At 35.1% G+C, this 18,122-nt stretch overlaps 1 protein-coding gene across 1 annotated transcript in view; it reads right to left on the bottom strand.

Annotated features, from left to right (window-relative positions):
• Nucleotides 1-2,531: 2,531 nt before the first annotated feature.
• Nucleotides 2,532-18,122, bottom strand: part of DYNC2H1 (dynein cytoplasmic 2 heavy chain 1) — a 183,333-nt gene continuing 167,742 nt past the window's right edge. Inside the window, exons 86-89 of the mRNA XM_088140623.1 lie at nt 11,622-11,731; nt 9,791-9,872; nt 6,593-6,709; nt 2,532-3,436 (exon numbers count right to left, since the gene is read on the bottom strand). Coding sequence (XP_087996749.1) covers nt 3,278-3,436; nt 6,593-6,709; nt 9,791-9,872; nt 11,622-11,731 — 468 coding nt within the window. The 3' untranslated portion in view covers nt 2,532-3,277. The remainder of the gene's footprint in view (nt 3,437-6,592; nt 6,710-9,790; nt 9,873-11,621; nt 11,732-18,122) is intronic.

Below are 18,122 nucleotides of genomic sequence, written 5' to 3'. Positions count from 1 at the left end.
TTGCTAAAAGGAGGTTGAGAAGCTCAGTTACAGCATCAACGACATGGCCAGGTGCTGCCCATGGAACAGAAGAAGAAAGCCAACTAGTTTCCACAATATGATCTTGACCATCTATAGACCCATTTTCAAGAAGAACATCAGGAATTGCTTTGCAGTCCTTCATTGATAGGGAACCAGAGGAACTATGGAATGAACTTAAAGAGGTTTGAAGCATGAGTATGAAAAGAGAGTACCAAAGATCAAGAAACAAAACAAAGCAAACTGGATGTCAGAGCAAACTGGAATTTGCCAAGAGAAAAGAAGCCAAAGCCAAGAAAGACAAAAATCTCAGAAAGAAACTTAACAAAGAATTTCAGAGCTGTTAAAAGAGACAAGAAGCAGTATTACAACATCTGTAAAGACACTAAAAAACAAGGAAAGTCTTCCAAAAAATCTCTGAACTCAGAAGGAGGTTCCAACTTTGGATTCGTGTGCTAAAGGATGTCAATGGACAAACAGTAACAGATTCAAAAAAGATTAAACAAAGATGGAAGAAGTATACTAAAATTCTGTACAATAGAGATGTCAACATCCAAAGATATAGTGATTTTTGCTGGGTCATACAACAGCATAATAGGAAAGAATCCCATAATGTAGAATACTTTTTATTACAATAAATGCATGAATTAATATTCCTTTTCTAAAATACATATTTTCCAAATGCTGTTAGCTTACATGTCTGTATTATTTGGTATTTTAAAATTTATATGTGTGTACTGTTATTGGATGGCAAAATTATGTTTAATTGTCATTTTTAAAAAAATACAATTGCAGAATACATTCAGTAAAATCCTAATTATATATATATACTGTAGGATTTTTCATTCAAAATTCTACAAGACAAATTGGGACTCTGATGTAGGTTTCCTTTAGTGCAGGGGTGGGAACACAATTTTTCATTTTTTCTTGAGCAGTGGGTTTTGCCTCTAAACGCTATTGCTCCTTCTAAGGCTTTGATGGCACTGTGATTTTAATCTCAACATAGCGTAATTGTGCTGTCAATTTTTGGCAGCGTCAGAGGGAGCTCTAGAGGGCACAAAATGCTTTTCCATAATTAAGGTACTTTCAGTCAAGTCAGAGCTGCTGCTAACATTAAAACCACCTTTAGCAAGAGCTAAACAGATTCAAAACAAAACTATATAACACCTAGAAAAGTACAGCTCTGGGAATGACTAACATATCGGCCAAAGTGCCATTCCAAAATGCTTTGTTAATATGCTTCAATATACTTTATTTGTGTGCTTGAGTCTGAATGTGTTACTCCAAATATTTTAATTCAAAGAGCTCTGAAACATTTAACTTTTTAAAATAATATACTGTAATATTATACCAAGGTACACATATTCTGCTTGAATCCTATGTATTCCATCATATAAACTCTGTACATTTTCAAATTTTGATCAGAATGGTTTTGTCTGATTAGACGTATAGGTATAAATTGTGATATATAGACTGCATTATTTTTCAAAGGATTTTTCTTTCCCTTATGGTTGCAGACTGATATGTAACAATCCCTCTGTATGTATTTGTTTCTCTATAGAAGCTAGGTCTTCACATAATGGGGAATCTGTTGCTCTCCAGATTTTGCTATATTATGATCCTTGGGTACCCTAGGTAGGAAGTGTTAGATATTTCATTTCAGCAACATTTGGACAGCCACAGGCTCCTCCACCCTTGTTTTAGAGTACTGTTGGTTTTGTTTACATATACTTTTTGGTTTCATCATTTTTTCATTCCGTGCTCCTGCAATTCCAAGTGCACAAGTCCATATGTTTATTCAATTATATATAATTAATGGTAAAGCAAATCTGTATGTGACCAGGAGAACTCATCTTCTGTATATTCTGTAAAAACAGATTTATTTTACCATGTTTCAGACCCACTTGCTTTGGATCACTTTGGAGATGTGTAGGTTTGTAACTGTGTCAAGAGGAGATAGCCATGTTAGTCCTTTTCATCAGAAATAACAAAGACTCTTATAGTACTTTAAAGATCAACACATTTATTATGTAACTAATATTAGCTCTCCAGTTGCACTGCTACATGCCACATTTTAAATCACTTCTGTTGGTTCACTGTATTGTACATGTATGTTTGAGAGTATGTGAGAACTACAAAAAATGCACTTTTTGGTATAGGAATAGCAGCATGCTACTATGGTAGTCTCATTATTTTGGCTCCAAACTGCTGCTTTTCATCCAATGCTTATTTCCACAATTTGGAAGGCAGATTAGATACTGTAACCAGTTGCAGATCTTTCATTACTGCTCTGATTCCCCAAAGAAACAGATGCTTATTTTAATATGTAACTCATTATCATTAATTTTGTTACCTATCTATTTAAACTTTTCTTGGAATTCAGTATAATCCAGCTATCATTCTTTAATCTCTCATTATGTTGCTCTTATGCAGGAGACCAATACAATTTTGATACACAGAACACTGATTCAGCTTATTCACAAATAACACACAGGCAAAATGACTTTGGAAAAACTAAAAATTATTTAATGAAAGCAGTGAAAATAATTATATATATTCTATAAATACATTTCAATATAATTTGCTTTTAGTTTGTAACTAAGAATATTTAATAGCAGGAACTTCTCTTTCCAATTCTAAAAATTATTATGCCATTTAAAAGTATAACCTGAAGCAGAATGAAAATCTGGAAGTTAGGGGAAAAAAATGAAGAGGTCATCAAAAAACAACAAAATGAAAAAATACTAGACACTAACAGCTGAAATAAAGATTATAAAAACATGTACCTAGAAATACAAAGTGCTACAATTTTCAGATTTTATACAGGTGTCTGAATAATGTTTACATTACATACATAAAGGACAGAATAAATTAGCGAAGTTGATGGGAGGAATCTACTCTACTAGGGCTGTGCAATGTCTATTCATTTTAATAGTGAATGCACACACAAAATGAGTGAAGATTGCACAATACAGCAATTCAATGGATTGCACATGGTGGGAATAATTCACTGAAAAATTCAAGCTCTACTGAAAAAAACAACAGGTAACTATGTAAATTTTCAGCTAGTTTTCTTAGCTTGTCTATTGAAAATAAAACAAATGTTAATCTTGTAATTCTGCTGTAAATCTACAGTGTACTAAGTACTGTTCCTTATAAAGTCTAAGATTTCTCACATTTTAGTTTTAAATTATCATTGAAAACATGACCTCTTTTTAGGCAGCAGTAATCAAACCTGATGGCTAGCAGTAGCTTCTTTTTACTGGTTTTTCAGAAATAAAGCAGCTCCACATTGGATCCATTGATCTTGATTCCCTCCACATGGGACATCGATATTGGTTACCACACAATCCCTTTCAGCACTGGTATAAACAGGCAAAGAGATGCACTCTTCAGGGGAATAGGGCCCATAAGTATTCTGTCAACAAAGAACCAACCACTTGAATTAGAAGATATGGCTACCATGCATACACACACAAACACACACACAAATATATAGAATTTCCAGCCTCTCTTCCTAACTTCATGAAATTTACTTCTGAGAAAATGTAATAGCTTTGCCGTACATGGTCCTAATGAAGTAGGGCTAGAAATCAATTGTGATCACTTCAATTCTGTATAAATAGGCTCAGTAGACAAACACAGTTTCTGAAATAACATACAACTCTTGTCTATAATCTCATGTCAGGTTTTTAAAATTAACTTGGAGTAGGGGAATGATCCTGAACCTGCAGCTGGTGCCGAACTGGGGGTCAGACTACCTGATACTCACTGCATGGAAGAAACAGCACAGCTGCCTATTAAACATCAACATTTTGCTTCCATCATGTCAGGCCCCAAATAACTTCAAACCACAGTGCAGAATATCCTGCTGCTTGTACTATGACTTACAGAATGCTATCTTGAAATTACTTGCAGGCAAGGCTTCCCTACTGCCACACTCACTCTCAAAATCTCCCCTAAAATATTGTCATGCTTTCCCTCAAGAGATCTGGTTGGTGCCAACTATGAAATGCTTTAGGACCTGCTGAAGACTGATCTCTTTAATGAACCTTTCCTGTGTCAGTGTCATGTATAAACAAGTTTTTTTTCTTCTGCCACTTTTTACTTTTATTCTGCCGTTGTATATCATAAACGATTTCTATTGTATAGACAATTATCTTTGCTAAATTAACTGTATGGAATTCTTCATACGTTTTTCAAGTATTTTGCTGAAGTAGAAATGTTAGTGTATAAATGTGCTTAACTATAAATGTGCAATGTAGAGACAATATTACAATAAATAACAGTGTACCTTTGTGTATAATGTGCTGACAGCTATTCTCTGCACAGTATTGATCTTAACCTGCTCCTATTCATGTAATTGTTTCTGTACCCTCACAGAACAGAACTGTACCAACTTATGAAATGAAGTTGCTTAATGAGCTACATGCAACCCATCTTGATTCTAAAGCCATCTTATAGAAAGTTTTAACAAGTTCACTATCAGTAATAACTGAGCTGGAGGTGGGAGTCCATTCCAAGGGCTTCAGATACAGGAAAGCCTGACTTGTCAATTCAGGGACTTGGGCTGAGACATCCAAAGCCTGCAAAAAGAGCCAATCAGGAACAAGAGTTTTACAATTTTCAAGTGTGTGTGTGTGTGTGTGTATGTGTGAGTGATTTTTTTTTTTATAAAGGAAGGGGCTGGCTCCATTTTGCACTTGCCATTTTTCTCTATTCTTGTTGGATAGCTCTTTGCCAGGGCTGGTGAAAGCCAGATTAGAAAAGAAGCCTTAACCCCCAGAAACCCAGGCTGAAGGGCAGGGGACCAATGGAGCTAGACGCAGTATAGATTTAGTTTCCTTTTATGACTACAAAATGACATGTTGTGAGAGACTATGGGAAAGGAATGCAAGTAGAGATAAATACTGTATCAAGAGACAGAAGGTGAGTCAGTTGACAGCTTATCCCATATACAGCAACTTAGCTTAAGTGGCCAGAAATCTGAAAAAAAAAGTATTTTAAATAAATCAATATTCATTATTGTATTGCTTCCTTTCTTTTCTTTTTTTTCAGTTTCAGCTTTTTTCCTATTTTTGTTATTCCTTTATTTTTTCTTAGTTCTGTTTTAAGAGTAAACATAAAGGGAAAAACTCTTTCAAAGAGACTTGGCCTTAATTAATTCAGTATAAATTGGGCTGGGAAATTCCTGCTACAAGTTTCCAGGATTCTGTAGTTACCCCAGACATGTATTAAGGATAACTTCCTGAAATCTGTGTAGTTCTTGCTTCCTTGATCTTGCCCAGGTATGTGGGGCTTGACATCTGTGAGAATTTGTTCTATACGTTTGTGTGACAAAAATGACCAAGATCTATCTTTTCGGAAGCAATTATTCATCCTTTCTTTCTTTTCCTTTTTGTCCCTTTCAACTACCTTCTAGTGCAGTGTTTCTCAACCTCAGCAACTTTAAGATGTGTGGACTCCAACTCCCTGAATTCTCTAGCCAGCCATGCTAGCTGGGAAATTCTGGGAGTTGGAAGTCCACATGTCTTAAAGTTGCTGAGGTTGAGAAACACTGTTGTAGTGTGTGCTCTCTTCTCTTCTCTCTTTATGAATGATTTGCATTCTTAAGGAGTCAATGACATTCATTCTGAGGAAAGGGGCCAGCCTTTAACATACCTCTTTCCATTTCATCAGCTTCTGAATGAAGGAGGATTGCCACTTGTCTCCTTCTGAGTAAACAAGGGCAGAGAAGGATTTTTCTGGAAAAAAATGGCTGGTGGCAGCATTGTTGAGTCAGCTCTTCCCAAAGGTTTCAGTGAGGGTACAGTAGGTTTATGAGGGAAGAGTTCAAAGATCCCCCTCATGGAAGCTAGTGGGACCCAACCCACCTTATCCCGTGTGCATGTGCACTCATGCCCTTTTGGTAGCTGACAGAAAAAATAATCTGGTTTGAATTGCTTTTAAGGGCCTCTTCATGTTTCAAAGTTGAAATGTTTCTATTTTGTGGATTATATGTACATGAGGTTATTCCAAGAAAGACTATTTGCAACCCATACAGCAGCAGGGAATATCATTAACATTACCAGGACTGGTATGGACATGCATACCAGAATGATCTGGACATGCATAAATTTATTTCAGGCTAGTTCAGCAGGTGCAAATCCACCAGAAAAGGTAATATTATAATTTGAATACAAAGAAAACATTTACACAAAGTACCTTAAAACTGGCTATATTCTTGAAAGCCCTGTATTAACTAAATCAGTTGATTATGAATTGGGCTTAAATTATTTATCTAGATTTATTTTAGGAAAATATAAACATTTCATACACGTCTTTTACAGGTCCACTAATTCGCTTGTATTGTTCCAATTGTAACCCTTTTTTTTTCTTCAAATATTTAGCTTTCTGAGAAATGGGAAATTCACTTATAAAACTACAAGGAATGAGGTTATTAAACTGCAAGGCACTTGATCTTTTCAAAAAAGAGGAAGAAGAAAGCATTAGGCATCTACTGAAAACCTATTATTGAAAAGGAATGCAATTACAAGGCTTATCATTTAGAGTGGGCTAATTAATAATGAAGTACCTGAGGAATCCAGGCCATATAACAAGCAAGAACAGTAGAAACACTAGGTGAGTCATGTCGATTTTCAGAAAGTCGATTTCCATCAAAACTACAGCCTTCTAGTTGAAGGCCACTGATCTGTCATGGAAACACAAAATATTCAATGATATGTTGCAGGCTGAAATGTGAGCAGTGACTGTATTGTATTTTAACATAAGTTAAAATCCAGTTCTCTGAATGGCTTCTGTAAATAACAATATCTACCAATAGAAGAGAATATGTATAGTTCAGGGTTGAACTGTGGAGTCCTTGGGGTTCTCTGAGCTTGGTTGTTTTCTTGCAAACGTTTCATTACCCAGCTAGGTAACATCTTCAGTGCTAGAATGGAACGGGGTTTTATTTTTTCCCCCTCTGGTAGTTAACTATCAGAGGAAAAAAAATAAAACAAAACAAAACCCACACCCACACCCAAACTGGCAGGGCATGCCACTGTATATAAACAGAGAGCAAACCCCATTCCATTCTAGCACTGAAGAAGCCGGCTAATGAAATGTCTGTAAGAAAACAGCCAAGCTCAGAGAACCCCAAGGACTCAACAATGTCTACAAAAGGTATTACAGAAGAAGCAAGGAGGCTGTTGTTTGAAAACCATGCTTTTTAACACATTTCCTATAGTTTGCAATTGTATTTTTTATTACGGTAGAGAAATGTACTAGTTACATCAATACTTAAGTCAGCAGCAGGTGCCAAGACATTAGAGTTACAGAACAGAGCAGTAAGATTCACATAAACATTTACAATATTAACAATGCCTGAGAAAGAGAAGAAATAAATCTAGAACAGATATGGCATCCTATGGAAAAGTCTGACATTACCTTTCAAAGAATAGTTTGTGTAGGTCAGTGAAGTTTTTCCTTCAGTTTTTTTGTCAAAAGCAAGTACAAAGAGGCTAAATAAAGGGATTTTTAACTCCATGAAAAAGCAAAGCCTTACGAGAAATACTGCCCATTTTATTTCTTCAGTTGGGATAATAGTACAATGAGAAACATGTTTTGAAACCTTGATTTTAGTAACTAATCTCAACAGCCACATATTTCAAAGCAAATTGCTTTACTTCTAGTTTTAGTGAAAACGCTCTGCAGATTTAATGATAACACTGATTACAACATCTGCACTAATCCCAAACACACATTCTGAACATCAGCGTTTTAATTTTTTTCTCGCAATTGTAGCGGCAAATTCATTGTTATTTTGGCTTTAACTCGAACCTTAATATGTTATTTGTCTTCTGCCTTTTGCTGGGAAAAGTGATGGGCAGATTTTCCTGGGCTAATGGGAGATATCAACATGGAATAACAGAAGTGAATACAGATGCTGACCCATGCTGCTATCTAATCAGTTGTAACAAAAGAAGGAGAAAAGAATACATCCTATAATTTAATTACTATCTAGCAATTTATTTCCATAACTTAGACAGTACTTGATTACTGAATTATCACCATGGTACTATAGAAAGAATAAACTATTGCTATATTATAAGTAGGAATGCAGCTCTTATTAAATAATTTAAATCATGTATATAAGACTTCAAACAAATGTGATATATATTATAATACACACACACACACGCACACACAGACTAGGCCCTCACATGTTTTTTCTTAGGATGCACAGATCCAGGTTTTAAATATTATGTATATTTAAATCCACAATTAAACATTGTTTCTAAGCAGAATATTTTATGAAAGCTTGACCAAATAGAGTGTCCAGATTCTATTTCTTTCTACTTGGTCCCTAAACCCTGAATACATAATATTTTCAAAATATTCTTCAAAGCATTTTTTCCTCAATTTTCAAATGGCTTAAGATATCACAGGAGGCATGAGCTTATGTTAATAAATCAGTCAGTGCTTTTCCACATGGAGATTGTCAGGTAACAGTTTCTCTACAAGCAATTCTAAATGTCATTAAACAAGATTTAATTATATACAAATTGATTCTGAATCAAAAATTCATCACTGCCATTTCAGGAAGAAACTGTTCTCATAATCAGGTCTTGAGGCTATTGGTTGAATTAATCAACCATTTCAGGGATGATAATATCTCTGGGCCAAGTTGTAAACTTGGTTCAGTGTGCCTACTTTAATATGCACATGCATTTCAAATTTTCTTCCAGAAACGACAGTGGCCCTTTAGAGGTCAAACAGTAATGTTGTATTTAAAATCTAAATGACTGAAACACTAACTTCTATATTTCTGCAAACCTTTTACAAGCTTTTTTTGGTACCTAAGGTTCAATCTTCAATGAAGTGAAATACATTTCTTCTTTTTCAGCTGCTAGATTATTTTTATGAATTTGATTCTTCTAATATCTTCCTGCTAATATATGAAGTAATGTTCCTTGTGAACTCTAGGAATGGACAAATCTATCAATTCAACTTTCAAGTTTGTAGTTTCCTATTTCCATATCAGTGTGCAATTAACACATTTTCTCCAAATATGTGCATATTCTTGTGCATATTTTCCTAATATATGCACAAGAATATGCACGTATTCTTATGTGCACCTTTTCTTAATATATGTCCAGGGCACACATATTTTTGCCTGCATTTTTAACTGAAGAACTGATTTGCAAAATGTAGGCCAAATCTATTTTGATCTATTTGTTCACTGTTTTCAGCAGGACAAATTAAATAGTTGTACAATAAAGTGCAAGCTTCATCAATTTCTCCTCTCTTATTACCAGCCAGAGATAAAGAGAAAAAATTCCTCTCTTTAAACACCTTTTAAATAACTTTATCCCTGCTACCAAACCTGAAAAAGTTGCTAAGGGGAGTTGCTCACTTTTTAGCAAACTCCCCACTCTCCAGTCATTTCCTTGGTCAGACATTTTTTTAAAAAGCATAGTGTGACTTGGAAAAAACAAAGATGTTTGTGATATGTTACAGAGGATTCCTTCACTAAACCATTGACCATTTGTCTTCAAAAGGTGTACATGACAACTTTATTTTAGGAGATTCTTGATTCTCAGGGAAGAGTAGTAGGGTGGGATAGAATAGGAAAGAACAAGTTAATATTCTGTTAGATTGTCTTTGAGGTTGCAATGAGGTCAGCTATGCATTCAATGAAACAAAAGAATAAGTATTTGGTTATCTTTTCTCTTATAGAAGTACTAGCTCACAGAAGGTTCAGCAGGTATAATTTCAATGGGTTGAGTACCTGAACTTGGAGTTTTGCTTCTCTTATCTGACCTTTCCAGGATGCTGTAAATTTTAGACTATCCACAGAACAGCTCATAACTCTGGAACAGAAAAATAAAATGGAAGTATGAATTGCTTATTTCACTTGAAATCTTCATACATTAAAAGATTAGACACATCTGCTGATTAAGTGAATCAGATTTGCTAAAACAATTAACCCCCACCCCCCACTGCTAAAAGTAAATGCAGCATTCCATAAAATAATGCAAAATTTGGGACAATGAAAATAAGATGCTGCATTGTCTTCAATATTATTTTATGCTAAGTAAGAATGTGACACTGTTTTCCAAATAAGTAGAAGTTATTTTCTAGAGTGACCTTTTTAATTTGAACAGCTAAATTATATTTGCATGTTTAAGACAACCTTTTAACCTCCAAGCCAAATGGTTGCTCTTACATTCCGCTAAGAGTGTTTCTTATATTTGGCATCACCTAAATCATTCTCTTAATGATTCTCTGGAAGCTATTCTCAGTTCTTTTATTTTTGCTCTAAATGTTAGAAATCAGGATCTTCTAGCAGAGAAAGTAGAAGCCTGATTTATGTTGCATCAGAACAACTGTTGCTTTGGAAACGGTGGCCACAGGCACTGAAGCCAGAGGCACTAAACTCTCTATAAGTTTCCATTTTAATTTATTACTAATAAATAATAATTTGCTCTTCAATGGCCAGGAACTACTTGCATATCTAACAATCCTAAACATTTTTAATTACTCAAAGTTATCCTATGAAATTTAATGTCTTTTCCATATAAATTTTATCATCTGTCTTTGCGCCTGTCTCTATTTCAGTTTTTTGATTTTACAATGCTGTGGTCAATACCTAATAGATCAGTACTAGATTAGTGTTCTTTTTACAATGTTTCATCACTTTAAATCACTTTCTTCCAAAAAAGCTATTTTTAAATCAAAGAAAACAATACCTGCTACACGTTTAAAGCCCCTAAATATCTGTACACATTTCTTTATGACATTAGATAAATACAGTAGGTCCTTATGATAATGAATATTGAACCCACATTTTTTTAACACAACAGTGCTCATGTCAATAATGATGGAATTCTTACTGGTAAATTTTTGCATTTTTTTCCTTAACAGTTCCCCCCCCCCAATGATTACAATAAAGAATTCTGTTTGAACACAATACTTTGTGACACTAAATCTACTTCTAGAAACACCACCATGTTATTGGGAATGAATGCTGAGCTGCAGACCTGCATAACTTCTTTCCTAACATGTAAAATGTAGCCCATTAGCATTTGGTTGTGGTCTAATGGAGCATGATACCTTTTCTTAGTCTATTGTTCCCACATGCATCTCACACACAGATATAATTTTTGTAATCTCAGAAAGCCAGAGAAAGATAAGACAGTGATGGTAAAGCATCATATTTGTCATCAGGTTAACTAGTTAAGTAGACCTGATTTATTTTAGGAAATGACTATTTTTTTCCCCCACTAGTGAGCGCTCAATAGATTTAAAACAGAAACTATCAAATAATGTTAAGATAAATCAGTGGAACAGATTAGAGCAGATAGTAAAAGCAAACAGCATTAGCAGCAATACACATTTTTTATGGAGGCAGATGAAAAGCTTTGCCACCAAAAATGTTCTTTACAAAAGGATAGAAGGCATGAGAGAAGACCAACTGGATTTCCTACAGAAGACAATTCTATAGTATGGTCTTCATTTGGACACTGAAGGTGGGAAAATGAGAGGAAAAATAATAATAAAATGAATCAGCAGTACTAAGAGATTCATAAATGACATGCAACAACAACCAATTCACCTACCTTGCAGTCTCTTGCCTTAAGGCATTCAAAAATGTATCTGGACGGAAGAGTTCTGAGAGGTCAAGAGTATCTGAAAGTAAGGTCTGCTTTTCTGCTTTACTCACCCAATTCTAGAAAGATAACAGCATTGTATATTAATGCTATAATCTAGCTAACTTAACAGATTCAGGTGCCTATCCAGCATACCCTTAGATACACTTTTTCTAATGAATTCAGTGGAATTTAGTGTGGAAAGACACATAGGACTGTGGCCTTAGAGACAACATATTTCAAAAGTGATTTGATAAATTACCTTGCAAGTCAAGAATGTGACAAAAAATGATACTGAGGAACATGATGCACAGTGTTGCTAAGCTTTCTTTGTTTTGTTTTTGTCAATATGGCAACTTGCAGCTCAAAAAAAAATATATCTTATACACTGGTGATATTTGAGGGGACAGACACCTTTTACTCATAAATCCCAATCTGGAAATATCAGAAAGGAAATGTATCATACATAAGAGCCTTCTGCCTCATGTCATGATGGAATATCTACATACCGGATAAATACCAGTCAAACACATGCCAGTATGCATGTCAACACACACAGCTTTATAGAAAAAAAACACATGGATTTGACATACTGTATGGAACATAAGCCAGCTAGTCAGAACTGTAAGTTGCTCACAAATTTAAAATGACCACCTGGACTTATCTGCATTGGGCATATACATAATTTCTTAGTTAAATACATAAATATATATTCAGCTGTTCTTAAATGGATACTGCTTTACTGTGGCTGCCTCTGCGTAAGTCTTACTGCATGCAATTGTATATTCAACTTTATAAATAATGATCATTTGACTACATAATGCACATGACACTATATGACATAAAGCAAATAGCTCACTAAAATTTTATGTATGAAATTAAGGATAATGAGTAAATTCAGCTATATGTATACTATAGACACACATTGTATGTCATAAGAACATAATGGAAAATAAAAAAAGTCCTCAGAAGTTTCAAGTGGCTTCTTTTCCAACAATTTACTGTCTTCCTTTAAAATAGTTTTGCTGAAAACCAGATAATTTTCCAATCAGTCATACATTCTAACTATTTCTTTCTTAAGTTTGTATGACACTATTTATATTGAGACAAGCATATTATTCCCTGCTAAAAAAAGTTCATTTTTCCAGATGAAGGCAAACATGTCACTTCTATTTAAATATTCCTTGTCACATTTGATTTCAGGTAGAACCTTTTAGCCTAATAACACCAGAAAATCTGCAAGTCTCACTCATTCTGCAAATCTCTTTCTAGTGTTGGATGTCTGTTGCAAATGACAAAATTGGAAAAAGAGGCTATGATAAATTAATAAAAATACTCTTATTAAAAACATTGCTGCCATCATACTGAACCATGGTGAGAAAGGCCACTGAAGTGATAATATCACTAAATGAACTGTAATTTGTTGTTCTATCACAGTATCCCCATATATTGCTGTTTTTTTTCCTGAGACATAGCAATTTAATCAAATGCCCTTTAAATTTGTCACAACACAGATTACAAATGTTCCTCCCAGATAATTAAGAATGATTTGAGTGTGTCCCCCCCCCCATTCTATTTACACTAGTGAGGTTGGTCATAGCTGCATGATTCTTTCAATGATTTAACAGTTCCTGTTATACTATGGCAGTAATTGCAGTTCTTCCACTAGAAAGATAGCATGAAGTAAATTGTTCAGTGTCAAAGTAGTCATTAGAGTCATTTGTAATTTGGACTTAATAGATTCATTTTACCAGCGTATTCAAACAAACATTGAATTCAGGTCTTCCAGACACTTACGGGCAAGCAATTATATTCAATAACATTCTAAGAGATTGCAACGGTTGGCAACTGCATTTTGTTTTCAAATCTCAAGTAACTGTTTTGCAATTCGTTTGTTTGTTTAATAAAGTCTGAGTTGGATTGCAGGCTAATATTTTAAAACCCTATCTATCTATCTATCTATCTATCTATCTATCTATCTATCTATCTATCTATCTTCTAATAGCTCAATTTTAGTATCACATTATTGGATGATTAAATTTAAGGGAAAATATTTAGCTGAGCACAGGGGTTAACTTAATTTCTGAAGCAATAAACTGCACCACTTTTTAAAGTATCTTAAGAACCGAAAGAAATTTGGCTTACTATATAGGCCTTTTCCCTGACTCAGAAGGCAAAGTAATCAGGTGCAAAAGATGCATGTATTCAGTCCAAACATCATTCTATGTATCTAAAATAGTTTTATTGAACTTTAAAATTGTTGCAAGTAACATTTTACAAAAGGTATTACATATTGATATATTTTATATGTGACAATATAATTTTATTAACTTTGTATAAAAGTATAGAAAATCACAGAGATGATCTTGAAAAGGAATGCAATAGTTAGCAAAACCTGAATTTAAGAGAAAGTCAGGCTTTAAAGATTCTGTTACTATCACCTGTATCAGTAAAGTAGGATTCCAGTATTTCTTATGGAATCTGTTTCTGATCTGTTCTACCATGAAGGGTTGACATCAATCTTGAGCCTCACTGTGTTTTCCCTCCTCTCTTATACCAGAGAGAGAGTTAAAGTAGAGCGAGTTTAAGATTCTGTCTAAAATTCTCTTCTTTTCCCGGACTTAAATTATGTTTTGTCAGTAGTTGCATTCCTTTTCCAAGGTCATCTCTGTAATTTTCTACACCCTAGAATCTGAAGCTGTTGGTTGGGCAGTATGGATACTCCAGTTCTCTATTCCAAATGTCTTGTATATTATTGCTATTTATTTCTGTGAAATGTTTAAATTTATGGTAGTAATACATTGTTGGTTTAGTTTCTATAAGGCCTTCTCCAATACACTCAGTGCCTCTGGGATTTCATTCAATGCATCATATAAGATAGCAGTGCCAGTTCTCCATCCAAGAAAGCCTCAAAGGTAATGGAGCTTCAAATGAGATTTCTGAATGAAAAATATTAGACCCAAAAAGATGGCAGCCCCCAGTCTTTGCAAGGCCAGTGATAATAATCTATTTTATGATATAACTGTATATAATTCAAAGGCATTGGGATGAAGGAGAAAGTTAGCCTCTTCTGACACATAACAACACACACATGTAATGTACTGGTATGTACATTCGTACAGTTCATACAACTTCAGCCACAATATCACTGTGTATCCATGAAACATTACAGCCTCAATGGAAGCCCTTGTATTACAGATTTGTGCAAGAGAGGTGAATGCTGATGATTGAAAACAATTCAGACAAAGCCATGGTGCTTGCTAGTGTAAAATAATTTTTTCTGCAAGGACGTGAAGGGAAGGATGCAATGTAGTAATAGGAAGTTTGGTGTGATGGTTACAAGCTGGTGATGGAAGGGAATGAAGAAGGTAGGGAAGAATAAAATGAAACAGAGGGTATAAAAAAATTGAGGAAATTAGAACTGGAATATCCAGCATCTCCAGGAGCATTTTCATATCTTTCCAGAAAGTTCATTTCATAAATGAGACCTTTGCTTTATGTGGTGCTGTATTAACTGTTTGAATTCAAAATGAGAGCAGAAGTCTCTATAAGGTTTTTCTACATGCAAAGAGACACTGCAATTACTGACAAATTGCCACTGCTGCTTTTCTTTCTGTTGGAGCTCTCTCTCTCTCTCTTTCTTTCTGTGGGGGTGGTACATGTGTTCCTGCTGCTGAGGGGAAAGGGCCTCAGTACAGTGGCCTGTACGAAGCTATAGCAACCATTGTAGCAGAGCCTAGCTGTCAGTAAGATAGGCTTCCTCCTGTTTCCCTCTTAAACAAACAATTTCCCTAATTAGATGGATGGAGTGTGCAATTTACAATTAAAGCAAGAAAAAGGAATATAGTACAAAACTATTTTCAAAATGTCTCAGAAATTCTTTTAAAAAGTGCTTCCTGTTGAAGAGGCAGGAAGGGACAAGATGGGAAGCTCCTACTATCCCATGACATCAGAATGTTATCTTTAACCATCAAGGGACAGGATTCTCCAAACGAAGTACTGGAATAAAAAATTCAGGTAGTCCTCAGTTAATGACCACTCATTCAGTGACTATTTTAAGTTACAATGGCACTGAACGAGTGGTATTTACAACTGGTTCTTGAAGTTCCAGCCTTCCCAGCACCCCCGCAGTCATGAGATCGCAATCTGGGTGCTTAGCAACTGGCTTGCACTTATAATTACAGCATCCAACAGTCACATGATCACCATTTGCAACCTTCCTTGCCAGCTTCCCACAAGCAAAGTCAATGGGGAAGCCAGCAGGGAAGGTCACAAGTCATTTCTGTAAGTCACTCCCACCACTTTTTCTCCCAAGGAACTCAGCTACATAGTACAAGATCCCAGGGACCTTGTACCTGCCTGTAGCACCCTCCACATCCTCACTCCATAGTGCATGCCTGTCCACTGGCAGCAGTCACCTGCGCACCCTCCTGTATCAGGCAGCAGCCACCCCCAGTCTGGCCATGCTCATGATGCAGCAGCCACTGGCCTATTTGTGAGATGCCCAGGACTTGCGACTTCCTGCCAGCTTCCCGACTGACTTTGCAGCAGGAAGTCATGGGAAGGCCTTCACTTAATGACCTGTGATCCTCACTTAACGATGGCAACAGGGACTGCTGGAATTGCTGTTGCTAAGCAATGTGGTCATGTGACGCTGCACTTTATGACCATATAGTTTAAGTACTGTCATTAAGTGAGGACTACCTGAAGACAATAGTGCAAGTGTTGTAGCGATATATCAAGTATCAGAATGTTTAATACAAACAAAGTACTAATGTCACACAACTTCTCTAAGGTTTAATACATTTTCATGTCCATATAGTGGTCTAATATATCTAATAATCCTTAGCAATGACAGCCTGAAATGCTAATTTGCTAGTGCATTTCTCATCTCATTGTGTGTTCCCAAGGGTAAAGCAATTTTACATGAAAGAATAAAATTAAAATACTCTTCATTATAGAACTTCCTAATGCAATATCCATCAGCTACAGATAATTGTATGGAGTTTATTATGTGAATGAATTTGGGAGCAGGCAATAATAACCTTTTAACTGCAATATTTGTCCAGGGACGTGCTGTTAATAGGCCTTTAAATCAGATTTCAGAGACTCTATCAAGCTATTTATTAAAAACATTGTTTTTAAACAACTACCTTCACTTATGGTTTTGAAAACGAGTAACTGTTACCATTTTTTTCAGTAAGCATGGCAAATGTTATTTGACTTTGTGAAACTTTGAACAGATTGTTAGAATTTGTATTTCTATACAAACTATACATATATTCCAGATATAATTTATCTTTTAAAAAAATCTATAAAAGTCCTGAAGAAAATATATGGGTCTGATGACTTCCTAGAACTTAATTACCTATGAAATATTCAATAAAAATATATGGTAGATTGGGAAAATTGTGCAAGGCAAAATATCATGACAGAGGTATCATCAAGAGATTTGCTAATGCCTTAGTCTTTTTTACAAGGATGCTGAAAGGAAATATCAAAAGCCTGCTAATTATTCATAAATTAAGCAAAGGTATATTTAAAATTGACACAATTGTGCAACTGATATAATCAATTTTAAAGTCAGTAGCAGAAGATAAATCAGGAAATTATTTTTGTTTTCTTAATGTTGCTGAATGTATTATGAAGCATTACTATATTGTTAAAGATATATTGGCCTAGCCATCTGTAATCTAAGCACAATAGCCACAATACTGTTATATGAAATATATTAGCAATCCATGTTGATAACTGTAAGACATTTTTAATGCACATCGCATCACATGGCATATTCTCTAGTTCACTTTAGATTTTTTAAAGAGTTGCTATCCCCTAGACTCACTGTTGGAAGGGATTTAGGATCAGTCAGAAACCTTATTATGCCATCAAATCTCAGATACATACATTCTAGAGAAGATCTACCAATTTAACATTATAGAAGTGCCAATCCAGCTCCATGCTAGTGTATTTGCATTGCTGGTGCAGTTCCACTGCTATAAATCGTTAAAATGAGCAAGAGACATAACCCACTCTATCTTTATTCAATGGTAGGTGACTGGGGCCACTGGGAAGGTACACTCCTTTCTTCCCAGGAAACATATGATAACCAAAGAGAGACTAAATAAGCTGTTAATATCAACTATACACACAGCAATTGATTCCTATGATTCAAGTTAATTTTGTACACAGTGACAGCACAACATAATCCATGAGAGAAAGACCATCAAATGGGAGGCAATGTGGCATGAAATTATCTCTCCAGCCCCATGTTGAGTAAACTTAGATCATATAAGAGTGATCTGATGATAGAAAACAGTAGAGAAAAGAGGTTCTGCAAAATGGGGCACTTTACATAGTTGCCTCTGAATACATAGATAAACAGTATACGGCTAACATTTGCCTCTTCTTAGTAATCTTCAAACTGTATCCCCACAACTGTCCAACATCCTCTGTACATCAAGGATAAGAAAA

This window comes from Python bivittatus, unplaced genomic scaffold, assembly GCF_059951505.1.
Source record: "Python bivittatus isolate LINGU-HERP-01145 unplaced genomic scaffold, Pbiv_v1 ctg000340_np1212, whole genome shotgun sequence".
In the NCBI taxonomy this organism is placed as follows: domain Eukaryota; kingdom Metazoa; phylum Chordata; class Lepidosauria; order Squamata; family Pythonidae; genus Python; species Python bivittatus.
This window is presented reverse-complemented; position numbering and strand designations above follow the sequence as displayed.